At 47.8% G+C, this 27,463-nt stretch overlaps 1 protein-coding gene and 1 pseudogene across 2 annotated transcripts in view; both read right to left on the bottom strand.

Moving 5' to 3' along the window:
- LOC148482029 (catalase) overlaps positions 1 to 27,463 on the bottom strand; it is a 60,615-nt gene that overhangs the window by 18,250 nt on the left and 14,902 nt on the right. The window contains exon 1 of one of the 2 annotated variants that reach the window (XM_088452627.1): positions 7,019 to 7,160. The exons of the other annotated variant lie outside the window; for it this stretch is intronic. Within the exon in view, the coding sequence (XP_088308753.1) occupies positions 7,019 to 7,084 (66 nt within the window). The 5' untranslated portion in view covers positions 7,085 to 7,160. Of the gene's footprint in view, positions 1 to 7,018; positions 7,161 to 27,463 lie in introns of those variants that run through there. 2 annotated transcript variants of the gene reach the window in all.
- LOC148482030 (uncharacterized) lies at positions 19,259 to 20,400 on the bottom strand (annotated as a pseudogene).

Here is a 27,463-nt window from a genome sequence, read left to right as displayed (position 1 = left end):
TCTGGCTTTATATAGCGTTCGCCATAGAAAACGCCGTATGCAAGGTGGCCTTAAGTAGTAGCCGGGTGGGTGTGTGTGTAATGCTTCGTAATAATGAAGCATGTTGATCTCATTTTTAAAGACCCTGGAAGTTATAGCCTACTTGCCGACTGGACACAGATCTAATTGTGTCCAGCAATGCCCGCCGACACGCGGTGTACATCTGCACCCCGTAGCCTCCCCCCCCCCTCCGTCTACCACTCTTCAAAGTCCCTGCTGTCCAAACCGCGTCCTGCCTCTTAAAGATGGTGGAGGACTCTCTATTACTATGATGGTCATAGTAGCCTAAGTGCAGCGAGATTCTGATTTTGACAGTCAGATATTGCGTCCGTGATATTGATCCTGGGGAGAATGCTGTGTATATACAATTTTATTTCAAACAGCACAGTAGAGGCGCTCATCGTAAGTTGGTCCAGGTTACCAAGATATTCCCATTCCGACTTTCAGCCACATACAGTAACTTTACATTTACAAAACGGAGGTCGAGACGCCTTTAACGCTCTACAAACATTGCAGATGGACTACGCTGTTTACTTTTTTGATAATAAGTTAGTGCTTGGCCGAAATTCAAAGACTCTTGCTCCATATCCAATCGGACGTTGTACAAACAGGAGATCATGTGTACTCTCTGAAAGTCATGGGATTTCACTGGTGCCAAAGCAAACTGCTGAGCTCAGAGGGGGGGAAAACACAAAATCAAGGCCTGATCACTTGCAACAGAAAGAAGTACAATGGTTACTGTTACTATTTAATGCAGCAGAGATCAGGCTTCCAGCAACCGTTGATCTCTGGGCCAGATTCAGACCTGATCGCTAGGCTGCGTTCGCACACGTCAGAATCCCGCGATCGCTAGCAAGACATTAGCACGCCCACTATGTCTTGCCATGAGATCGCGGTATGTATTTAGACGCCCACCAGCCTGTCGCAAAACGACCACTTTCCCTTAGTAACATACGTCATCTCCAGGAGATGTACAATAGGTAACATCGGACCCATACGCAACACTTGTGGCTGACCACACCCTACCGCAAGCACCGCGAATGCTGCAGTGTGTAATTCAGCCGTGTGACGTGTATGCTGACGCTGCATCTTAATTATGCACGCCCCTGAAATGGCATTCCAACGGACAGACAAGCCTGCGTTCACACCTCCGCACCTGTTACCATCGACCACCCCGTCACCACCCACAAACGGCACGTCCTGTCACTCATGCACGGAGCGTCGTTATACTGGGTGCGATCATGGACTGGTTCGAGCACTGCGTCTTATACGCATGCGTAGATTGCAAACATCGGCAGGTCACGTGCGAACGCAGCCTAGCGACCGGTTCTGACTCAGGCCCTCTGGTCAATATCTGATATACGAGCTGCGCAGACTGTCTTTTAAAAAGGGAACGCCACAAAAAAAAAAAAACCTAAAATACTTATAAGCGGATTTGTCATTGGATATTAAAAAGGGGTTATGTACTACTTATTTTCGCTTATGCCTTATCCCCAATGTAGCAAAGAGGTGGAATGAGACATCCAGCCCCTCCCCCCCCTCCACGTGTTCCATAGCCAAGAGCCTGCTGGCTCCATTAGATTAGCCTGGCCATCTGCAGCTCCTACTTAAAGTAAAATAAAGCGCACCAATGACGGGCTATGCGGGCAACCCAGAGAACTTTAAAATAGATATTTATAAAAAGTGGTTTCTTGTGTACATTCATGTGCTGGTGGAGTTAGCACACAGCCCAAGATCGCTCATCACCCACCCATCTCCTACAATAGGACTAGGCAGCCACAACTACTGCTCATTGCTGTACTTTGTTGTAATAGGATTGCTGCACGGTGAAACAATGAAACATTTTAGTACATACACAGTGGGGCACGTGTCCAGTTCCCTCCCAACTTCATCTATACCTCACACTTCACCGCAGGAGAGCCCTACAATGTTATTTTACAGTAATCCAGGCAATTAAAGTATTTATTTGTGTCCTTTGTAGCCAAAAGGGACAACTGTTCTACTAATCCAGTGACTGGCAACAAGGGGCCCTGTGCGCCTTCACCTGCGGCCCCCAGAGCCTTCCATTATAAGTGTAACACTTGCTTATAGTGCCTGCTGATATGCCATTACCAAATACATTTCTTAAATTAATTATTTTTAATTACGACAGAGATTAAGGCTAATGTGCTGCCCATTTGATGGTGAAGAATGTGGCCCCTGACATGTATCAGATCGAGATAGAGATATACACATACACTTTTTCTCTTGACTGGTTGCCCACCGCATGTTGGAGAAAAAGTGCACTTATGGCACCCTACTTTCCTGGAATATCTGCAAGACCCCCAAATCTTGAGGAGATCCCCTGGACTCCTGAGAGATCAGTGCACCATTGTAGATGCCAACCACTTTCCTAGCAAAGTGAACGATAGGCTTATTTTGTGGCATCGTGCAGTAGGAGGTGGTGGCATGATGTAAATCCCATCACCACGCCCCCTGCACATGTCAGCTGAACCTTCCATCCGGGAACTCCCAGAGGTGAGGCCACCAAAGCAGACAAGTATGAGCGATAGTGCACATTAATGGTATAGGTTTCATAAAAAGCCCAATTGCAATATACAGTAATAAAGATAATATCTAGTAAAAAGGAAAGAGCAGCGGTAAAACGGTGCACCTCCATGCGTTGCCCTAGCTGTTTATTTGGACGTTCCTGTGACACTGAGCTCATGTGATCATTCCAAGCCAATGGGCTGAATGCTGGCAGGCTGATGAGGTCACAGGATGTTTCCCAGAGCGTGCCCCTGGCAGTACCTGGACTGTTCACACTGTTTTTATTAAAGGATTTATTTGTTTCAGGATACGAAGCACAAGGTAAAACGTACAAATTATTTTTTTTTTGTAAAAAAAAAAAAAAATAAAGACGGAAGACAGACAAAAGCTTATTACCAGTGATACATCAACACCATATATATTGGACTGCAGTCCTCCAGAACCACAAAATAAGTTAAAACAGGCATTTACACTGAATGATAGTTTTAAATTTGTCAATTGCAGATAACGCTCACATTTCAGCCTGCAGAGCTATAATGGACGGTATACATTTATGAAGCCGGTGGACAGACAATTTAACCCCGACAAGGGACGAATGACAGGCGTCTAAACCTAGACGCCTGTCATTTTACCGACGCTGGGAGACTGGCGCCCGGCATCCTGGACGAGCTGATGCTGGGTGCCGCAGTGGGGGGGGAGGGGGTTAGGTACCCCCCCCCCCGAGAGGTTAGGGTTAGGCTAGGGGGAGGAAGAGTTAGGCACCCCAGGGGGTGGGGGGGGGTTAGGATTAGGTACCCGCCCGGGTGACTTGGGTTTAGGCGGCGGGGAAGGGGGGTTAGGGTTAGGCACTGGGAGGGAGGTTAGGGTTAGACACCCTAAAGGAGGGTTAGAGGGAATCGGGATTTTCTCCTCTGTCGGCCAGCCGCTGTCAGCATTTGAACCGCCGGCCAGGGGTCCAGCGGTAATTCATACCGATTCCATAATAGACAACTTAAGCTGACCACAGACTACACAAAAGAGCAATAATAATGTTATTTATATAGCACTTTTCTCCTAATAGGACTCAATGTGCTTTACATTTGCCTTTACAGCACAATACACAAAACAAGCTAACAAGGAACATTAGTAAATGCTTGGGTGAGCAGGAAAGTCTGGAGTCTATTTTTTGAAGGATTCTAGAGTGGAGGCTTCTCGAACTGTGCGGGAAAGAGTTCCATAGAGTCGGAAACACAAAGCTGGAGGCTCACCCACAAATGAATTTCGGGAGTAAGCGGAGAGGCGTGGTAGTAGGATAATGGAAGCGCTTACATACACTGCACGATGTACAGAAGCGATCTCCATTCACAGCACGAAGTTGGCTGTATGACAGGTTGATCACCAGACGGATTTTCAGGCTGTGAGCGATTATTGTTCTGATCCATTACACTGAACGATAACTGTTCAAACCAGTCACTTAACGCCAGTACACACTTGCTGATGCCGGCAGCATGGCCCTCTCTAACGATGCAGGTCCAACGAGCAATGTCGCCGATAACACGCGGCAGCGCACATAGTCAGCGACATAGTGGGTACACACAGACAGATGTGCTCGATGGGTCACTCTGATCCACCGGATTGGGCAACATATCGCTTAGTGTGTCCTCAGCATTAGTCAGCTGGTTTGCACGATTAACATCTACGGCCAAAAGGTCACTTTTCTTTCCATCTGCCTAATCAAGCAAACTACTACAAAATAAGCCCATGCTTAAACAAACAACCTACAGATAAATGAAACAAGATAATCTACGGGGTAAAGGGCCCCATACAAAGTGCGATGTGGACCCAGTGATGCAATGCACGATCTGTCATGAGCGATCCGCTGCCCAGTATGCCACTCCCTTCCCTCCGCATTGACTAGCATGAGACCGTCCGTCGGATCTCCAGATCTCTTTTGCAGACAGAAAGATCTGGAGGAGCGACGGACGACCTCACAGGAGCTGATATCATACCCACACACACGGAACAATATAGCTGCGATATCGTTCCAATCCGTCAGATCGGCCGCTATATAGCTCCGTGTGTGGGGGCATTAACTATGGAGTAATTCAGGTTACATGTGGGTCTAAGAATGGTAATCCAATGGCCAAATGTAATGAAATCTTTATTAACTACTACGAAAGCAATATCTGTTACTGCAAAAAGTTTATTCACTCAATTATTGCACACTCCCGAATTCAGCTGCCAATTATAGAATATACTGCAGTGAGGATTATGACACAATGGTCCTATAAAAAAAAACATCATTAAAAATAAAAGTTTAAAAAAATAAAAACAGACAGATGATTTGTAGCTATAAAATCGCCTGTAACAGGAGATATTTCTGCATAAATCCCTGAAACAACAACTACCAGAGGCGAGAATACAAAGCATTACATAAGCAGAGAAGAACATAATTACAGGTTACAATAGGGAAGCTGAAAACAGGCGATTAAGTAACAAGGACAGAGTCCAGCAGACTTTGACCCAATAGTAAAAGGCGCTGATCAGTCCTCGGTCTGCAATAATAGCACCCATCTCAGTCACCAATAATGTTCCAAACTCAACCTCAGTCCTAACCCACACTTTACAGAGCATAAACACATATAACATAGAACATAGCCAGAGGATGTACAAGAGAAGCAGATTTTAAGACTTATGAAAGGAGTCTGATGATGTCAGATCACAAGAACAGCGATCGCACAAAGTTCAGAAAAACACTGTACAGCATCAGATAACACAGATTACAGCAGATTAGTAGCAGTCAGTGACCTGTGTCCTAGTTAAAGATTAAGTACATGTATTTCACTTATTCAGCAAACTGCGCCTAATTTCCAGGGACTGGTCCAAGTTCTTTGCAAACTTATTACCTGGCCAACCGCACACTACAACATTACTATACCCTGCACAGAAGATGCCATACTAACCATCCATTGTCTGAGCGGCATGGGTGTAACAGCCTGGAGCAAATCATGAAGGGGTGACACAGCGGTTACCCAGGACTAGGCATGATGAGCTCCAGAGGTACCCAGCCAGCATCACGGGAACCACAGCAATGAGATTACAGGGAGAGCAATGGACCGCTGGGGATGTAACCTCAGGCTCCCCCTGATACAGCAGTAACCGATCATGCAGCCATGCACAACACCGGACAATGCAATGTGCCTAGGGGCTGATGCATCTATGCAGCAGGCTGTATATAACAGAACAACTACATATCGTATATAACCCAGGAGAATATATAAATTGTCAGGACATTAGTAATAATCCACCAGCCTCACATCATGTAGAGCACATGTAACTATGAACATGCCTACAGGTATGTGTATGTATGTGCACATACAGATGTGACACACACGCACACACAGATGTGACACACACACACAGATGTGACACACACACACGCACATACAGATGTGACACGCACACACGCACATACAGATGTGACACGCACATACAGATGTGACGCACACACACGCACATACAGATGTGACGCACACACAGATGTGACACGCACACACGCACACAGATGTGACACGCACACACGCAGATGTGACACGCACATACAGATGTGACACGCACACACGCACATACAGATGTGACACGCACACACGCACATACAGATGTGACACACGCACAGATGTGACACACACACACACACAGATGTGACACGCACAGATGTGACACACACACACGCACATACAGATGTGACACACACACACAGATGTGACACACACGCACATACCTTTACTCAAAACACACCTTATAGCCCTCATGCGGACGCCAGCACCATGTATCACTATGCAATAATATACTAATTCCTTTGCTTTAAATGTAGTAATCTAATGGGACCAGAGTACTGTGAGCGACTGTGTAGCTACGAGGCGGATAAGACGCAAAACTTAAGTGAAAAAAGACAAATCGCTGCCCATGGCGGAGATCTAAGTCTCACTGAGCGTCTAGTGCAAACATGCTAAGTGAATGAGGACACATCTGTTATATATACAGACACACACGCACATATATTACATACATATACACACACAAAATATACACACACGCAAGCAATATATACATACACACATTTTATATATTTGTTCACACACATACAAATGCATGCAACACACACATACAAATGCATGCAACACACACATACAAATGCATGCAACATACACAAACACACATATCATGCAACATACACACAAATGCATGCAACACACGCGCAAATACACATGCATGCATGTATGTATGTATGTAACAAACACACACACACGGGAATAGTAGTAGCACAGCCCATATAGTACTGTACATCTTCCCCTCAGATCCTGGGGAACTACCACACCCTGCATGCACCACCAGCCAAAATGTGCTGGGAGTTGTAGTTCTCCGAGCAGCTGCTGGGGGCTGCACACGCCTACACCAGTGCTGGGGGTACCTGATTGCCCCGGCTCGCCTTCCACATGTTCATCTGGTCCGCAGCCTTGTCCCGTCCCTCCGCCATGTTGCCCCCTCAGTAGTCAGCCGGAGATCGCAGTCCCCGCCGTTAGCGCTGCCAGTTATTATTATTCCGTACGCCGCAGCGCCCCGCCCACTCACGGAGATGGAGGTTGCGATTGGACGGGAGCAGTGAAGAGGAGGGCGCTGGTTGGTGGATCGGAGCTGTCAGTCACAGGCACTAGCTGGAGGGAGGCAAATAGCGTACAAAGGTCGCGCGACTGTCACAGGCTGACAGCGAGGAGGGGGCGGGGTCAGAAGGGGCGGGGTAGGTGGACGGTACGCTGGAGTTCCAGTCTGACCAAACAAACTACACTGGTGCTGCCCCCTGTTCATCAGAGGTGTATCTAGGGGTCCAAGCACCCCTGGCAAAGTAAGGGACTGGCGACCCTCCTCTAAATAACAAAAATAAAGGGGCATAGCATCATGGGAAAGGGGTGTGATAACACATTAGTGCCAATTAAAATTACACCACACAGTAGTGCCCGTTATTCACATTACACCACACAGTAGTGCCCGTTATTCACATTACACCACACAGTAGTGCCCGTTATTCACATTACACCACACAGTAATGTCTGTTATTTACAATACAGCACACAGTAATGTCTGTTATTTACAATACAGCACACAGTAGTTGCCTTAACGCCACTTAACTGACGAATTCTTTTTCCAAAAACCGCTCCAAAATTGTCGGTTTCTTTTATGATTGAATTAGGTCACGAACATAATTTTAAACTTATCCATCACTATTTTTTTAAAAACACAGTATACCATAAAAATAGCAATTTTTATATTATACTGTAGTGATGGCCATTGACGGCTGTACCATCGATGGTTCAACCATTGTTAGAAGCCATCAATTGTTTTGCGATTGGTCGAGGAGATCTGTGTACACCACAACTGCCGATGTTTCCTAAACATTGATTGAGGGTTGCCATCGATGGTGCAACCACTTGTTTTCAGTCAGACCATCGATGGTTTGCAAACCATCGATGGTCAGTCGCCATCCCTAATCAGAGGCTCTGCAATATCCATCGATCGATATATATATATATATATACACACACACACACACACATATACATACATATATATTTACACATATATATATATTATTATTATTATTACCAGTTATTTATATAGCGCACACATATTCCGCAGCGCTTTACAGAGAATAGTTGGCAATTCACATCAGTCCCTGCCCCAGTGGAGCTTACAATCTATATTCCCTATCACATGCAAACACACATACACACTAGGGTTAATTTTTGTTGGGAGCCAATTAACCTACCAGTATATTTTTGGAGTGTGGGAGGAAACCGGAGTACCCGGAGGAAACCCACGCAAGCACAGGGAGAATATACAAACTCCACACAGGTAGGGCCATAGTAGGAATTGAACCCACGACCTCAGTGCTGTGAGGCAGTAATGCTAACCATTACACCGTCTGTGCTGCCCATACGTATATATATATATTTTATCATTGTTCTATTATTTATTGCCCAATCACTGTGGCCAGCAGTGATCGGGCACATGGAGGCGGGGAGGCGGAGCTGAGGCCGGGGAAAATAGCAGCAGCCGCGGCTACCAGAGCCGCAGCTGCTGCTCCTACATGTAGAGCCGGAGCCGCAGCGGGAGCGTCTCCCGCTGGCGGCCCGGATAGCAGCAGCGGCGGCTACCAGAACCGCCGCTACTGCTGTTCAGTTCACTGAAGGGGGTGGAGATGGCTGCCCGATCACTGCTGGCCACAGTGATCGGGTCACAGCAGCAGCACTGCTGCTTCTAATGGAGGGGGGCTGATGGAGAAGGTCCCTCTGATGTAGGCGGCTGCGGGAAGATTAGTTTCCCACAGCCGCCTAGTGGGCATTTCTGACTAGTCGTATCAGATACGACCAGGTCAGGGAAAGCCCAGCCTGGTGCGGTCGTATCTGATACGACCGTGCCAGGCAAGTGGTTAATCACTTTATGTCACGTAGTTGTACCTCTTATACACGTTACATCACACAGTAGTGCCCCTTATTCATGTTACGCCACACATTCGTTCCCCTTATACACGTTACATCACACAGTAGTGCCCCTTATTCATGTTACGCCACACATTCGTTCCCCTTATACACGTTACATCACACAGTAGTGCCCCTTATTCATGTTACGCCACACATTCGTTCCCCTTATACACGTTACACCACACAGTACCCCTTATACATGTAACTTCACACAGTAGTACCCCTTATACACATGCATATGATCTGTAGACCCCATGTCAGGTGCAGACCCTTAAGATGTTATGCTCTGCAGACCCCATATCAGATGCAGCCCCCCTATGGTGTGATGTTCTGCAGAGGCAGGCTCAGTTAGCGGAACGGGGGTCCCACATGCGCGGAGTATCGTCTCATCCTCCTGCCCATGGCTGCCGTTTCCTCCCCATGTCCGCCATGCATGGAGCCTGGGATGGGCCAGCACCTGCAAAGGAGGGCGAGACAGCGCTCACCTGTTACAGGTACAGCCTATAGACCCCTACCCCATTCCCGCAGCCCGAGCCGCACCGCTTCCCAGAGGCCATGGAGAGAAAGAACATCTCCAAACTGCTGAACGTGCGTCAGCTGCCTCAAAAGTACCACCTGCTGGGGGGCAGCGAGCTGAGGTGGAGGTCAGTGGCTATTGTGGGGGGGGGGGTCACATAGCTTCACATGTATACACACTAACACATGCAGAGTATACACACTATCACATACACACATGCATACTTACACATTTGATGCAGCAGCTGCTGCTGGTACAGGTTGTTAAAGGGGTTGGCACGTAGATGCATTAGGCCCCGCCCCCTTATAACTTAAATGCAGCGATTTGCGGTTTATATGGAGGCGGAGCTTGCTGTGTTTCCTCCGCCCCACTGCAGCCAGTGTAGGGGGTGAATCAGTCTGTCAGGGGAGGGGTGTCTCTAGGTACTTAAACCCCCCCCCCCGCGTGCACTAGTGGGACCCAGCGATGACTGACGGCGGCGCAATCCAATAAGCAGCTGGCACTACTGACGGAGCCTTGGACAGTGGTGCTAGCTGCTGATTAGTTTGCACCACCGTCAGTCAGTGAGGGGGCAGGTTTTGGTGGCACCTGATTGGCTGTTGCTGCCGTAATTCAGGCCAGCTCAGAGGGAGTGTGGGAGGAGTGGCTATTGGTCGGCACATGGCGCTGTCGCTTAGGATGTAGGACTGGGTCATCCAACCCGTCGGCCAGTCCAGCAGGAAGTGTCCGAGTGGCCTACTATGTGATTATACCCCCTGGCTGCAGGTGGCACCGCTGGGCGGCGCCCCCCATAGACCGGCGCCCCTGGCGAGTGCCATCCTGGCAAAGGGGTAGATACGCCCCTGCCGTTCATTTCCAATCCAGACCCTTCAAGGTTGGGGATAGATCCTCTTCAGTAAAAGTACCCTTCATGTAAGCAGCTGGAATAGGGCATGTCATGATCAGTGTGTGATGCCCTGGTAGTTAGTACAGTGCTGCACCACTAGCACCAGGTACAGGTATGTTCAGTATGCTTCGGTGGCCGATTTCCCCGTAGCTAAGATAGGACACACAGTGACAGAGAGGCAAGCCTGATATTCCCCTTTTGCAGACACAGGGCATGATTCAGAGACGGACGCTCTGAAAGAGCGCTGCGGCTCGCTCTGAATCAGGGCGTTTTTTTTTTTTAGAACTGCCTCCACAGCTATTGCGAGCGGCCAGGTTTATGGTCGCGATGGTCAAGACCATCGCGACCATCGGGATTGCGACGAGACCCTTGTGGTAGGGTCTCGTGGCCGCAAGACCCAGAGAGCTTCTGGCTCTAATAGAACCGGAAGCTCTCCCACTGACATCACCGGTGATGTCAGTGGGGCCGCTCCCAAATGGCAGGCGTTCCTTCGGTAACGCCTCCGTTTGGCCAGCCACCCCCCCTGCCTGCCTACCAAACGGGGCGAGCTGTCAATCACCATCGACAGCTCGCCCCCTTTGGTGCGAGACCTGGAGCAACGGAGCACCAGTCGCAAGCCGGGGCTCCGTCGTGCGCATGCCCAGTGGGCAAACATCGACCCGGTTGCGAGCGCTCAGCGCTTGCGACCGGGTCTGAATCAGGCCCACAGTGACCAGTCAGAAAGAAAGGTACAATGCAATGTTATTATTGCCAATAAGTAAACAACAACTGACATAAAAATTTATTTACCATAAACAGAAAAACATTTTGCACATTTCAATATCAAGATATTTACTTATTACCTCCCTGTCCTCTACCGGTGACCCCAGCTGGCAAATGAGGGTCAACAAAAAGAAACAGAATTTATGCAGAACTTTACTTTCACTAAAAAAATGATAAAGAACATGGAACCTGCAGGTCAAGCTTGTATCAGTAGTGCACCAACAGGTTATAGCAATGAGATAAAGTCTGCGCTAATATTCCAACTTTTGCTGAGAAAACGTGAGTAAAAAAACATGCAGGCCAAGCTTGTATCAGTAGTGCACCAGCAGGTTATAGCAATGAGATACAGTCTGTGCTAATATTCCATCTTTTGCTGAGGAAACGTGAGTAAAACATGCATGCCAAGCTTGTATCAGTAGTGCACCAGCAGGTTATAGCAATAAGATACAGTCTGTGCTAATATTCCAACTTTTGCTGAGGAAACGTGAGTAAAACATGCAGGCCAAGCTTGTATCAGTAGTGCACCAGCAGGTTATAGCAATGAGATAAAGTCTGTGATAATATTCCATCTTTTGCTGAGGAAACGTGAGTAAAACATGCAGGCCAAGCTTGTATTAGTAGTGCACCAGCAGGTTATAGCAATGAGATAAAGTCTGTGATAATATTCCATCTTTTGCTGAGGAAACGTGAGTAAAACATGCAGGCCAAGCTTGTATCAGTAGTGCACCAGCAGGTTATAGCAATGAGATAAAGTCTGTGCTAATATTCCAACTTTTGCTGAGAAACGTGAGTAAAACATGCAGGCCAAGCTTGTATTAGTAGTGCACCAGCAGGTTATAGCAATGAGATAAAGTCTGTGATAATATTCCATCTTTTGCTGAGGAAACGTGAGTAAAACATGCAGGCCAAGCTTGTATCAGTAGTGCACCAGCAGGTTATAGCAATGAGATAAAGTCTGTGCTAATATTCCAACTTTTGCTGAGAAACGTGAGTAAAACATGCAGGCCAAGCTTGTATTAGTAGTGCACCAGCAGGTTATAGCAATGAGATAAAGTCTGTGATAATATTCCATCTTTTGCTGAGGAAACGTGAGTAAAACATGCAGGCCAAGCTTGTATTAGTAGTGCACCAGCAGGTTATAGCAATGAGATAAAGTCTGTGATAATATTCCATCTTTTACTGAGGAAACGTGAGTAAAACATGCAGGCCAAGCTTGTATCTGTAGTGCACCAGCAGGTTATAGCACAGTCTGGGCCTGATTCAGAGCCGGACGCTCTGACCAGAGCGCTTGCTCTGAATCAGGGCCCTCCTCCATGAAAATGGAGCGGCCTCCTGGCCGCTCGCATAGCTGTGGGTGACCACCCACAGCATATGCGAACGGCCAAAAAGATGGTCGCGATGGTCTTTACCATCGCGACCATCGGACTTGCGACGGAGACCCTGCGGTAGGGTCTCCCTGCCACAAGCCCTGGAGTGATTTTGGCTCTATCAGAGCCAAAATCACTCCCACTGACATTACTAGTGATGTCAGTGGGGCCGGCTTCTGACGGTAGGCGTTCGCTTGGGAACGCCCCCGTCTAGGAGGCACGCCCACCAAAGAGGGCGTGCTGTCAATCAACATCGACAGCACGCCCCCTTTGGTGCAAGACCCGTAGCGATGGGAAGCCCGTCGCTCCCCGGGTCTCGCGCATGCGCACGACGGAGCTCACTCCGTCGTGCGCATGCGCAGTGGGGAACATCGACCCACTTGCGAGCGTACTGCCGCTCGCGAGTGGGTCTGAATGACCCCCTCTGTGATAATATTCCATCTTTTGCTGAGGAAACGTGAGTAAAACATGCAGGCCAAGCTTGTATCAGTAGTGCACTAGCAGGTTATAGCAATGAGATACAGGGGGGATTAGGGTTAGGCACTGGGGAGAAGGTTAGGGTTGGCACCCCCTTACCTTAGGGGCGATCAGGATTTTCACCCATGTCAGGATTCTTGCGTCCAGCGGTAAATCATACCGATTCCTGCACCATGTGCAGTATTTATAATCCAGGGCAAATAAAGGGGTTATAGCACCCGTATTTTTACAGATCCAAGGGCACTCCACAGCAATTCCTTACGGACAGCACACCCTTCCCTTGGTTGGGTATTTTATAAACTCTCCCATACTCTCCTCCCTATTGGTCCGGCTTCTATGAGTGGACAGGGGACTCCCAGCATCAGGCCGCCTACAAGGATCTCTGCTTGGACACCCAGGCTACCAATGAAGCCAGCAGGATTTTCCCGCAAAAATGGGTTACTGACCCAGGAGCATTTTCTACCTCCCTGTTCGCACATGCTCAGTATGGTACAGGGGGAGCAGGGTCAGTAGACGTTCACTATACTTGCCTATGCGGTCAATGGTGCTGTATGATCTTATAATAATAATAATAATAAAAAAAAAAAAAAAAACTGACTGGGGCTACAGAACACCTGTCTCCCTAATTTGATAAGGGGTGACCCCATACCTATGGGGGTACCACTAGTGTATAGTGGGGGGAACTAGTAGACTGTGTCAGTGAGAGGTGGAAAAGGGGGGTGAGCAATAGTGAGTTTGGGGTAGTAGCGAAGTATGTGTCTGCGCAGGTGGGGGGAAGAAGGTGAATGTGAGATGTGTGCATATGTGTGTGTGTGGGGGGTGATGTGAGATATGTGTGTTTTGGGTGATAATGAGGTGTGCATGTGTGGGGTGATAGGTATGTATGTCTGTGAGGGGGATGATAGTGATTTATGTGTGTGTGAGGGGGGTGGTAGTGAGGTATGTGTGTGTGAGGTGATAGTGAGGTGTTTGCATATGTGGGGTTAATGGTGATAGGTATGTGTGTGGGGGGTGATAGTGAGGTATATGTGTGTGGGGTAATAGGTGTGTGTGTGGAGTGATAGTGGGGCATGTGTGTGGGGGTGATAGTGAGGTATATGTGTGTGGGGTAATAGGTGAGTGTGGGGGATGATAGGTGTGTGTGGAGTGATAGTGGGGCATGTGTATGGGGGTGATAGTGAGGTATATGTGTGTGGGGTAATAGGTGAGTGTGTGGAGTGATAGTGGGGCATGTGTGTGGAGGGTGATAGTGAGGTATATGTGTGTGGGGTAATAGGTGAGTGTGTGGGGGATGATAGGTGTGTGTGTGGAGTGATAGTGGGGCATGTGTGTGGGGGGTGATAGTGAGGTATATGTGTGTGGGGTAATAGGTGAGTGTGTGGGGGGTGATAGGTGTGTGTGGAGTGATAGTGGGCATGATAGTGAGGTATATGTGTGTGGGGTAATAGGTGTATGTGTGTAGTGATAGTGGGGCATGTGTGTGGGGGGTGATAGTGAGGTATATATGTGTGGGGTAATAGGTGAGTGTGTGGGGGGTGATAGGTGTGTGTGGAGTGATAGTGGGGCATGTGTGTGTGGGGTGATTGGTATGTGTGTGAGGGGGGTGATAATGAGGTATGTGTGTGTGGGGTGATAATGAGGTATGTGTGTGGGGGTGATAGTGAGGTGTGTGTGGGGCGTGTGCATGTGTGGGGTGATAGTGAGTTGTGTGCATGTGTTTGTGATGTGATTGTGAGGTGTGTGGGGGGGGGTGATAGGTGTGTGAGGTATGTGTGTGTGGGGGGTGATAGTGAGGTATGGGAGGGTAATAGTGATATGTTTGTGAAGATGGGGTGATAGCTGTGGGGGTTTACAGTGAGGTGTGGGGGATGAAAGTGAGATATGTGTATGGGGTTATATAGAGTTGTGTGGGGTGATGTGTGCATGGAGATGGTGTGATAGTGAGGTGTGGGGTTGATAGTAAGGTGTGTGTGGGGGTGACAGTGGGGTGTTAGATGTATGTGTGATGATGGTGTAATAGTGAGGTTTGTGCATATGGGGAGTGATAGGGGGCGATTCATTTGTTGTGTGGTCGGCGATAATGAGCACCCAGTTTTGCAGCTCAATTATTGTGGACAATCATTAATTATCGCCCTCTTCATGCCCTATTAGATCGGGTCTAAGGTCCTGGTTAGGACCCCTAACCATGGGTTTTTCACACAGAAATGCTGGCACCAGCGGCTATTGCGTTCAGATGGAGCAACAATTAAATTTCTCCATCAGACGCCTTAAAAAAATAGCCACCGGCTAAACAATTGACTCTCCCCCATAGTGAGGTGTGTATGGAGTAGTGATAATGAGGTGTGTGGGGGTAATAGGTGCGGGGAGAGGGAGTGATATTGATGAGTGTGTGGGGGATGATAGTTGGTTTCTGTGTGTGCGTTGGTGTGTGGAGTAGTGGTAATGATGTGTGGCGGTAATAGTGAGGTGCCGGGGTGATAGATTTGGTGGGCGCGATTGATAGGGAGGTGTGGGGAGTTATGGTTTGTGCGTAATAATAGTGTGGGGGGAGGTGATAGTGAAGTGTGTGTGGGGGATAAAAGTGTGTGGGGGGTGATAGTGAAGTGTGTGTTGAGTAGTGATAATGAGGTGTGTGTGAGGGGGGTCATAGGTGCAGGGGTGATAGGTGTGGGGGGGTGATATTTGCGGTGTGTCGGGTTGATAGATGTGCGCATGTGTATGTAGAGATGATGTGATAATGAGGTGTGTGTGGGGGTAATAGTGAGTTGCAGGGGTGATAGGTGTGGGGGGAGGGAGCGATAGTGAGGTGGCTGGGGTGATTGTGAGATAGGGGGGTGGAATGTAGGAGTCAGTGCTTTTCCCCTATGTCAGAGGTTCCCAAACTCTGTCCTCAGGACCCCACACAGTTCACATTTTCCAGGTCACCCAGCAGGTGCACAGGTGTATTCATTACTCACTGACACATTTTAAAAGATCCACAGGTGGAGTGATTTATTTCACTTGTGATTCTGTGAGGATACCTGGAAAACATGCACTGTTTGGGATCCTGAGGACCGAGTTTGAGAACCTCTGCCCTATATCATGGTAGACAGAATACAAGATTTCTACTTCATCGATAGGGGACACTGGAGTCAAGACTGCGGGGTATAGATGGGCGCAGAGTGGAGCCGGCACTAAATTGTGTCTGATCACAAGAACAGCCATCGCACAAAGGCCCTCATTCAGAGCCGTTCGCTATTTGCGTTCGTTCGTTTAAAAACAAGGGGTGGCTATTCAAATGATCCGTACGCACATTGCAGTCTGTTCACGCCTCTAAGTCTGAACGAGCGAGCAAAACATACGCTCGTTTATTTGTTAAAAACGCCCCCTGGCCGCTCGCATCCTACGTCATGTCCGCTATTTATTAGATTAATCGAGTACATCGACCAGCGTATGAACTGCTCGCTATTCTTGTGGTTGGTGTTTGCTACCACAAATTTGCGAGCAGTTCTGGCTATAAAATAACCCAGTGACGTGAACAATGACGCTGCTGTTTTAAATATACACACCCATAATACGCCCGTTTTGACCTTTAAGCACGCCTGCGTTCGGATCTCCACTCCCCATTTTCAAGCACCTTCCCCTGTTACCACCCACATACGCCTCATTCTGTCATTCAAAATAGCAGGCACTCGCTATATTGCGTACCAACGATTTTCGGCCGCACTGACTGGTTCGCGCATGCGTACTAAAAACCGTACGCATGCGCAGATGTGCAAACATCGCTCGGAACGAGCGTACTGCCACTAACGAGCGGCTCTGAATGAGGGCCAAAGTTCAGAAAACACTTTACAGCATCAGATAACACAGAGGATACACAGATTACAGCATATTAGTAGCAGTCAGTGACCTGCGCCCTAGTTAAAGTGTAAGAGGGGTGCGGTGCAGTGCCTGCTGCCGTGCAGATGTGCTTCAGTTCCTTACCTTGCATCGCACCCTCTCACCTTCAGGCCATGCGTTGAACACACGGTCCTGGAACTCCCGAATAGAACTCGGACACGATGACCTAGGAGGAAGGAGGCTATGTGAGTGCCATCCCTCCTCACGTCGACCGACACGCCCTACCGAACTGAGGGATAAATTCAGGTTTTAAGTGAAGATCATCACTGGCACTTTTGGCCTCAGATCCCGAATTTTCACCTATCGGTACTCACGCACCAGGTGAAGACCCGTCCTTGCACCGAGTTGCAAGGTTCACCGTCTGCCCAGAAGGAAGGAAGGATAGGTAGTGACAAACAAACAGGGAGAAACAGTACACACAGATATTTCTCACCGTGTCCATTCTTATTCTTCGTCCACTCACTCGCCTACAGGTCCCTGTAAGGAGATACACAACACAGCCGTGCAGGGCCTAAACCTATGTCATGCAACTACACATACTAAAACGACATCGCCCTCAACCTACAGTGTGTGTAGTGCGACAGGTATAACAAGAACTAAACTTTTGCCCAGCACGGAACAACAATCACAGACTATAAGTACACAAGAGCAAAACACGGTGCTGTCCCTTTAAATGCCTGCTACCTGCCTATCCAGAGCTGGCCAGCTCCTCTTCTCAGTGACTGGGGAAACACTTAGCTTATTGATGGGAGCCGGACAGCTCTCCACGGGGGTTGCTGCTCATACCTCTAATCAAGTGCACGGGGGCTGCCAACTTTCTACACCAGTGGTCTACTCTTAATGGGCTCAGGGCACTGGGCCTAACGCCCAAGATCTTACCAGCGGCTCAGGTGTTTAAGCCTGCCTAATACAGGCCATAGGAGGGACTTGGGCCTACTGCCCAGCGTCCCCTTTCCTATAGTGTGGCTCAGGCCTATGGGCCTGCCTAATGATGGGCTCTGGTAGTGGCCTCGGTCTAATGCCCAGCACCACTTTATATGGGGCTCAGGCCTATGGGCCTGCCAAACTATGGGGCTCACTTATTATATCGGGCCTAACGCCCTCCTGGATAGGTAACAGGCCTGGCTGATGGCCATGGGGCTAGTGCCCGCCTGCTTGTAACCTCAGTGATCTGGGCCTAACACCCAGATTACTGGCTCCTAACTGGGCTTAAGAGAATTCTATAGGGCCTACTGCCCTCTACTGAGCCCCGGGCCTTGTGCCCACCTATTTACCCACGGGCCTAGTGCCTGACAATGACCTACGGGCCTAGTGCCCGACAACCCTGGTGGTCTAGGGCGGGTGTATATGGTAGGCCTCATGGAGGGCCTACCTGCTCTGTTGGAAGAGGCTGCGGGGGGGAACTTCGTGGAGCTCTTTTACTTCCCTCCCCCGCAGTCCCGCCGCCTCTTCTTCCAGCCGGCGCCACCTGTCTTCTTTCTTGACAGCGGCGTCTTCTGGCCTCTTCCGTGACCGCTGGACCTGTTGCCGCGGCACTCTCTTCAGGAGGTCTTCTCTCCTCCCTCTCCGTCGCCGAACTCCTCTTTTCCGCCCAGCAGCGTCTAAAACTAGACGCCGCAAGAGGGCAGGGCTATGACGCGGCTCGCCACGATTGGCTCGCCGCGTCCGCCTCCTATTGGCTGCCTTGCCCGCGAGCCGTGTTTGGCTCGCGGCCAGAGCCATACACCCGCCACAGCTTCTTGGCTGCCGGGCGGCAAGCTCCTCTGAGCTTGCGTCCGGAGCCAAGCTTCTCCCGATGCCACTCTACCGCCGGCACTGGTGGAAGGGACCAGGCGATCCCCTCACCAGGTGCTCGCAGCATCTGCACCAATGCTGGGGACATCACTGTCCCAGCGCCAGCAACGGATGTGTCCCGCGGACACATTCCCTCTGCCTGTCCCTGCAGCTCTGCTGATGCTGGGATCAGACAATTGATCCCAGCACAGCCTTCCACATTTCCCCCCCATTTTCCTTTGTAGTCCCTACAAAGTCTTCTTCCATCTCCATCGTCCGTGGATCAGGGTATTCTATGGTCCCTCCAGCGAGGATGTGTTCAAGGGCCCAGCCGGGACAGACTATGACCCCACATTCCTTCTTCACTGGTTCCGGGCTCTCCATCTTCGTACCTCCTGACTTCAGTCTGCGGATCCTCTGTGGGAGTGGCAACTCAGAAGGAAATTCCCCATGGTAGCACATTTCCAAGGGTGCCGCTGCCACCCATTCATCTGGGGCATCTTCACTGTCTTCAGGGTGTGGCACTATTCACCACCCAACAGTGGATTCCTCTGGGGCATCCTCTTCTTTCCTCAGCATACTCCATCTCTTCCGCTGGCATTTCCAGGTATCCAGGATTCTCCTGTTCCACCTTATACCCAGGTCGTGGACTCTTCCAGCATGGGGAGATCCTGGACTTCTTTGCCACTGGGTCTTCATGCTCTCCTTATAGCACGGCATCTTCACCTCCCAGTCATCCACATCCGTCCTGCGCGGGCAAGGATTCTTCTTCACTGCGGCCTCTTCAGGGCATAACAGTGCCACTGCATCTTCCCAGGGACACTCATGGGCCAAGTGTCCCTGCCGCCGACACTTCCAGCACGAGGGTGCTGTTGCCACCTTCTTCACAAAGGGATCTCTACCCTTCGGCTCCTGCTCAGGAACAATGGGCACCTGCGAACGTACTTCCAGCAGGCTCTTCTGCTCCACTTCCCTGGCTTCATCTAGCCACTTCTGGGCTCGGCCATCCAAGATCATCTGGTCTTCGTCCCACGGACAATCTTGAAGCTCATGTCCCTTCTCTTTACAGATCTCACACACCGGCTCCTTGGTCACCTTGTGCCGGAGTTCTTGGTGTTGCTCCACCTGCCACGACACAGAAGATATTTCTGCTTTTGCCAGTGTTTCTGCCCAGGGACAATCTGGGAGCTCATGCTCTCGATCTCCACACCCTTCACACCGGAATTCTTTGTCCTCCTGGTGCCACTCTTCATCATGTGGACAGCTATTATACTCATGCCCGTAGGTTCCACACAGCATACACCAGGGTCCCTTCTTCACCGAGTTCTTCTGACCACATCTTTGAACCGCTTGCTGGACCATCTGTGTGATCTCCAACGGGGACATTTATTCATCTTCTGTCGCTCTATACTCACGCCAGGGACATTCGCTGGCATAATGTCCCAGCCGCTGACACGTCTTGCAGGGGGTCACAGCGGATTTCTTGCACCCCTTCTCCCGGCGCTCTTCCTTGCCGCGCTATACCGACCACTGCACCATCTTCATGATGTCTTCTCCCAACACCGTAATCCAGTCACTCTTGTCCTCACGCATCCGGGGATGGTTCCACTCCGGAGCTGTCCGTAGGGGGGCCCTCTTGCCGGTGGTCCACATCGTGTCCGCTGTCCGTGATCCTGCCAACTACGCCAAATGTAAGAGGGGTGCGACGCAAGGTAAGGAACTGAAGTACACCTGCACGGTAGCAGGCACTACACCGCACCCCTCTTACAAAAGTAAAAGTGTTAAACAGACAATGGAGGCGCCTACCTCTGGGCGCCAAGTCCAGAAGGGGCTCCTCCAGCTATAGCATGTGCAGCAGCACTTGTGTTCACAGAGGAAAACGAGTGTGACCACTGATCTTCCACTGCAGCTGTGCACCCGCTGCTGCTACAGCATTGACCTGCTCTGTCCCGGGAGCCCCGCTAACACCTGCAATAGGGGACAGGAAGCATCTCGCCTGATACCCCTCAGCCTGCACTGCAGCAAGCAACAGGTGCAATCGCCATTGCTGCAAGAAAGTGAGCTGGGACCCGAAACACCTGTCTGCTCTCCTATGCCAGGGACCACCGGTATAGAGAGCCACCCGCCGCTAACCACTGATTCTGCATGACAACAAACGGCGGCTCACCAGCATATGCTGAAATTCGGTGAGTCTTTATCACCCTGACCCACCAGCCATTGTCATGCAGCGTCCCTGGAGCCCTATAGCAAAATTTACATATCAGGCATTGTATATGAGTGTGTGCCTGATTCGGTGCTGCCAAGGCTAACCTTGTAAAAGCCACAGCGAAACGCACGTTGTTGTCCTGCTGTGTGTCTGATGCCTCCTATACAAATTGTGAATACTACATATATATGTTTGTACCTATGGACTTACTTTAGGAGAACTATCCCTGGGTATTGATACTGCAGGACCCCGGGGCGCAGCCGCACCAAATCAGGCACAAGTGCTCATACAGTCGCTCCTCACTTAACGACCAAGTTCCATTCCTACAACTAGGTCGTTAAACGAATTGGTCACTAAACGAGGAGCTGCATATACTTACTACAGGTAATCGTTTTTATTTATTCTGAATAAAGAAAAGGACTAAAGAAAACTCTAAAAGGCCCCCATACATCAGCAATCTGAAAATCACAATTGAACAATTTGAAGATTTATTGCCCGATGTTAGGATTTCCCAATCTAGCAATCTGCACCCATACATTACAGATCTTTTTCAGTGATTTGCAGATCGATTGCACCAAACACAGATCTGCCAATCTTGAAAGGCCCATCCTTTTACTGGTAATGGTCTGCAAATCTGCTGATCATGTCCATACACTAGCAATCTACAGCCAAAATCCATCTCTGACATCCAACATGTTGGACAATCTGATTTAACAATTCCAATCACTTTTTTTTTGCAATCTGCGATCTGTAAAGCCCATACATTGCAGATTTTTATACACAATCGATTGCAAATTGCAGAATTGCCACAATCGATTGCTGATGTATGGGAGCCTTTACATACTGTACAGCATAATTACAGCTATAAAAAAAAGACATTCAGAGTAAAGGCCCCCATATATCAGCACTCAATTGTGGCAATTCTGCAATTTGCAATCGATTGTGTATAAAAATCTGCAATGTATGTGCTTCACAGATCGGCCCCCATACATCAGCAATCGATTGTGGCAATTCTGCAATTTGCAATTGATTGTGTATAAAAATCTGCAATGTATGCAGAGCCGGCCCTAACCAATTTGGTGCCCTAGGCAAGATTTTGGATGGTGCCCCCTAGCAGATAATCCCACCACACTACACTCTGCACTCTCCCCCACCTCTTTAGCGTTCCCGCTAGGCTGTTTTAGCGGGGCGCGGCGCCCTGCCCTCCTTCTGGAGGGCAAAAAGTGCCCTGCCCTCACAGCCTGCGGGTGCCGTCTTCACCCGCGGGTCGCAGTGTCCCGCGAGTGGAGAAATGTGCGGTGACCCGGTCACCGCCAGAGAATACACGCCGGGCGCATATGCCCAGCATCTATTCTCCCTGTCTGCAGCGCTTGGGGGCTGCCCGGCGTGTCTCTAAGTGCCGGGCACGCCCCCAAGAGTGACGAGTGAGTTTTCGATGGCCACACCCCCTTTTTGGACGTGCGCGCGCACAAAGGTGCCCTCTCTAGCTCCGGCGCCCTGCCTGCCGCTGGAGCTAGAGTGAACACTACCTCTTCATGCATACTCAGTTTTCACTTACCTCTTAGGTGTTCCCCCCTTTTCTTTTTTCCTCTTCCTTCCTTTAGGACATACAATTGTGATTTATTTACCCCAATTTTAACATATCTATTATCTATATCTATATATATATATATATTATATATTTACATGTACACACATACAGCACACACACTGATCCAGTTGCTGCCCATCTCACAACACCCCTGGCCTCATCCAGCACCCCACATCCAGAATAGCTCCCCTGGCCCTCATTATGCACCCCTTATCCAGCTGTCAGCACCCTTCATTAATTATGCACCCCTTTCCCAGCGCAGCACCCCTCATCCATATAATGCAGAGAGTAAAGAGAGGGGGGGGTAGAGTCCGCACAGGTTTACAAAATAAACAATATATGATATAATTGAATCTGTGATCCAATATAGTTAATGAAATGAAAGAAAAACCAACATGAAAGGTCTATCGTATATTATATATAGTAAAATGACACTAGGTTGGTGGTGCACCCACAGGAGTTGTTCATTACACAGTAGAAGTTAGAACTTTTTTTTGCAAAGAAACAAAAAAATAAAGGTTAAAGACAAATATGCCTTTGTTGGAGCACTCTTAGAAGATAAATTGTAAATTAATTTGTATGATATTGCAAGTACTTACCATTTCATTGATAAACTTACATTACTTTTTATTCTCTCCTTTTTCTGCTGACTAGCACATATATATATGCAATTTTAGTGCTACTTAATGTTATCTTTTGTTTTAATATACACTTTGTGGTTTTTTTTACATATGCTAATTCTTTTTCAGTGGACCTGGGTGGCGGCCGTGATCATATATTTTGATATATTATATTACTTCTACATATCCTCACTTTACACTTATTTCCTTGTATTTCAATTATTCATTTGTTATCTTTCTCTGTTTATCATTGATCTTTCTACTACACTTCATTATATCACTAGTACCTACTAACCTTAACACTAATTTCATCTTTTCCTATAATAAAAATATTTTTCTCACGCTCAATTTTCATATCTTATTGTTATGTGTATATTTTGTCCCCAGACATCAGTCTATCATTTATTATTTTTGCTCTGGTGTTATTGCAAGTACTTATTACTTTATTTATTCATTAATGCTTATTCTTCTCCTGTATATGTATACAATTTCTGTGTAACTGAATGCTGTCTTTTGTTTTAACAAACGCTATGTGTTTGTTTACATATGCTAATTTCTTCCCCGTGGACCTGGGTGGCGGCTGTGATTTGATATTTTGCTTCCACCTAGGATTGGCTCCTTTTTCTGTCAATCTCAGACATATCCTCGTGATTGGGGGAATGCCCTTTATCTTTCAGCAAGCATTAGTAACCTCCGATGATCAGGTGACCAAGCTCCGTCGGCGAAACGCGCGTCCTCTCTTCTCTGCTGCAGACGGCAGCGGGATCTCCACTCCACACTTACTACACTGCAGCTTTGAATACACTTTTGTTACCCATTATCTGGTACTTTTCTTACTCTCTGGGCGCTCTCTCATCTGAGCCCCTGGCTGATGACTCCTCCTGCAATGCCCTATTGGTAACAGGTGAGAGACTCTGCCACTTCTCAGACAGCAGAAGCGCTGGCTGTTGTTTCTTCTGGGATAACATTGCACTTGCACTCTCTCATCCCCCGTTTGATCGACGGGTGACAGTAGAAGTGCGGGTGCATTTTCTATATCCCAGACTTGCTTTCCTTCATCTGGTATTCATACCTTTATTTGCATTAATTTTATATACCTTGAAGCAGCACCCATGCTATGTATAACAATACATCTATATAAGTGATTATTATCTATATACCCTTTGTGCATTGAGTTACGGATAAAGCTCAGATGCAATGCACATCTAATATGAAACTTGCACATGTCACTTTATAGAGCCTGTTATCATTGACTTTTACTGTGTTTAATTTTGATTTACAGTTTAAGCCTATATGTCTCTGTGACTTGGTGCATTGAGTTACAGTTCAAAGCTCAGACGCAAAGCACATTCAATATGAAATTTACACATGTCACTTTATAGAGTCTGTCATTATTGACCTTTACTGTGTCTAAAATCTTGATTTACAGTTTAAGTCTATATGCTATGCACACTTAATATGAATTTGCACATGTCACTTTATATGTTATTCTAGATTTATTAAAACTTTGCTTATTTATTGTGCATATCAACATTTGCCTATTATCTACTTTCCCATTTGTCTTTGGAGTTGCATTATGTTATCTCTATCATTTTCCCAGATGATTGCAATTTAGCATTACAGTTCTTCATATATTTTCCTTGTTATTTGATGTTCTACAGTTTTTCTCTGGGACTTTTATTAGATTAACTGGAGTGTGAGATCCACTGTATTTATTATATTTTCGCCACTTGGATTTATTATTTATCCTTTCTACAATATATGTTGGTACATTTTTTATATGCCATACATGTCATATTCATACTATGTTGGTTAGCAATTTGCCAGTTGTGCCTATTTCATAATTTAATGTTTATTGATTATAATAGCCACGTATACATTGCTCACCTGTATTTTGGATCACTTTGGTGATCCTCATTTCCCAATATATTGGGAGATATATCTATATATGTGTCGTTCTGTACTCAAGAGAGAATTTATTTTAGGTTCTTTATTAAACGCTAAGTAAGTATTATTGCACTATCCATCTATCATATACAAATAAAGCAGAGTGTGTCACAGTGAGGACATATAATGCAGAGAGTCAGTGAGGGACATATAATGCAGAGTGCGTCACAGTGAGGGCCATATAATGCAGAGTGTGTCACAGTGAGGGCCATATAATGCAGAGTGTGTCACAGTGAGGACATATAATGCAGAGTGCGTCACAGGGAGGGCCATATAATGCAGAGAGTGTCACAGGGAGGGTCATATAATGCAGAGTGCTTCACAAGGAGAGCCATATAATGCAGAGAGTGTCACAGGGAAGGCCATATAATGCAGAGTACATCACAGTGAGGGCCATATAATGCAGTGTGTGTCACAGTGAGGACATATAATGCAGAGTGCGTCACAGTGAGGGCCATATAATGCAGAGAGTGTCACAGGGAGGACATATAATGCAGAGTGCGTCACAGGGAGGGCCATATAATGCAGAGAGTGTCACAGGGAGGGCCATATAATGCAGAGTGCATCACAGGGAGAGCCATATAATGCAGAGAGTGTCACAGGGAGGGCCATATAATGCAGAGTGTGTCACAGTTGTCGAAGCTGGAAAATTGCTAAAATTAAAATCTGCACAACGCCATTTTTGCGAATGGCAACAAGACGCCATTTTGCGAATGGCCGCCCAGCGCCATTTTAGCGAATCTCACACATTATAAGTACATACGGCGATGCTATATTTTAGCGTCGTGCGATTCCCATGCAATAGAACAATGTTAAAAGTCCTCATTGTATAAATACATACATTTACTAAAACATATAATATGAACAACCCTGCAAAACACATAGGGCCTGATTCAGAGCTGAACGCTCTGACCAGAGCGCTCGCTCTGAATCAGGGCCATCCTATTTAAATGTGGAGCGGCCTCATGGACGCTCGCATAGCTGTGGGTTACCACCCACAGCTATAGCGAGCATCCATGATGATGGTCACAATGGTCAAGACCATCGCGACCATCGGGCTTGCGACGAGACCCTGCGGTAGGGTCTCGCTGCCGCAAGCCCAGGAGTGATTTTGGCTCGATCAGAACCAAAATCACTCCCACTGACATCATTACTGATGTCAGTGGGGTCGGACTCAGACGGTAGGCGTTCCCATGGGAACGCCTCCGTCTGGCAGCCAAGCCCCCGGCACGCCCACCAAAGGGGGCGTGCTGTCAGTCACCATCGACAGCACGCCCCCTTTGGTGCGAGACCCCGAGCGACGTATTTCTCGTCACTCGCCAGGTCTCGCGCATGCACACGACGGAGCTCCCTCCATCGTGCGCATTCGCACAACATCGACCCGCTTGCGAGCGACCTTTGCTCGCGAGCGGGTCTGAATGACCCCCATACCACGGTGTACTCCACAAACACGTAGTCGCACAATGCTAACTAGCTCTTTTCTTAATAACCTTACACTTACACACTGCACACTTACATTAAAAGGTTCAATAGCATTAAGGTTTATATTCAAGGTTTTATTTATTATTAAGTATGTAATAAAGCGACTGTATTTAAGATCTCAGGTGTAGTACATGATAAGCAGACCGTGTTTGGTGCTATTCCAAACCCTCTGTTTATTTGCAGACTTCCGGTTCCATCGGTGAGGAAATCGCAACATGCGTCTGGGAATTATGGATCATAGAGAGATAGGCATTGAAATGTACTCTGTTCATGTAATGTAATTAGCCAGTTTAGACTTGTTCTTCGGTGGGAAAATGGACACAAAGAAGCTGTTGGAGGCTGAACTGTTACAATACAAACTGACCTATGAACTGGAACCAGGAAGAAGAACCAATGGGATTATGCCAACTTGTTCTATTGTATTGCCTATCTCTGCAAGGGTTTATATGCAAGCACCCTGAATCTGCTAGTCAGTCATCTTTTCTTTGCTGTTGACGGAGGTTTCATAGTTGATGCTGGGAATCTGGATTCAGAGCGCATGTGTATGTATTCTACTGTACCTAGTGATTGTATAATCTGTTTGCGCTAATTGTATTTAGATCACAGCGTGTAAGTATCTGCTCTTTGGTGAATAATATCTTTTTGTGCTTTGGAAACACAATCAAAGTCTGGAGAGCAATTATTTCTTGTGCGACTTATAATGCTAAATAGCAACATTTAGGGTGTATAGATAGGTAGGAATTGATAGTTGGGGGCTCGTAGTGAAATCACACTACCATTCACACGGTAACACACGGTTATCGATCGCTCAGCAAAGGGTGGAGGCGCCATATGCAGGAAAGAACGCATTGCGCCTTCGAATACCTGCTA

This window comes from Taudactylus pleione, unplaced genomic scaffold (assembly GCF_031769625.1).
Source record: "Taudactylus pleione unplaced genomic scaffold, aTauple2 ptg000555l, whole genome shotgun sequence".
NCBI classification, from domain to species: Eukaryota; Metazoa; Chordata; class Amphibia; order Anura; family Myobatrachidae; genus Taudactylus; species Taudactylus pleione.
The sequence above is the reverse complement of the archived record's forward strand: the minus strand, read 5'-3'. Positions and strand labels throughout refer to the sequence as shown.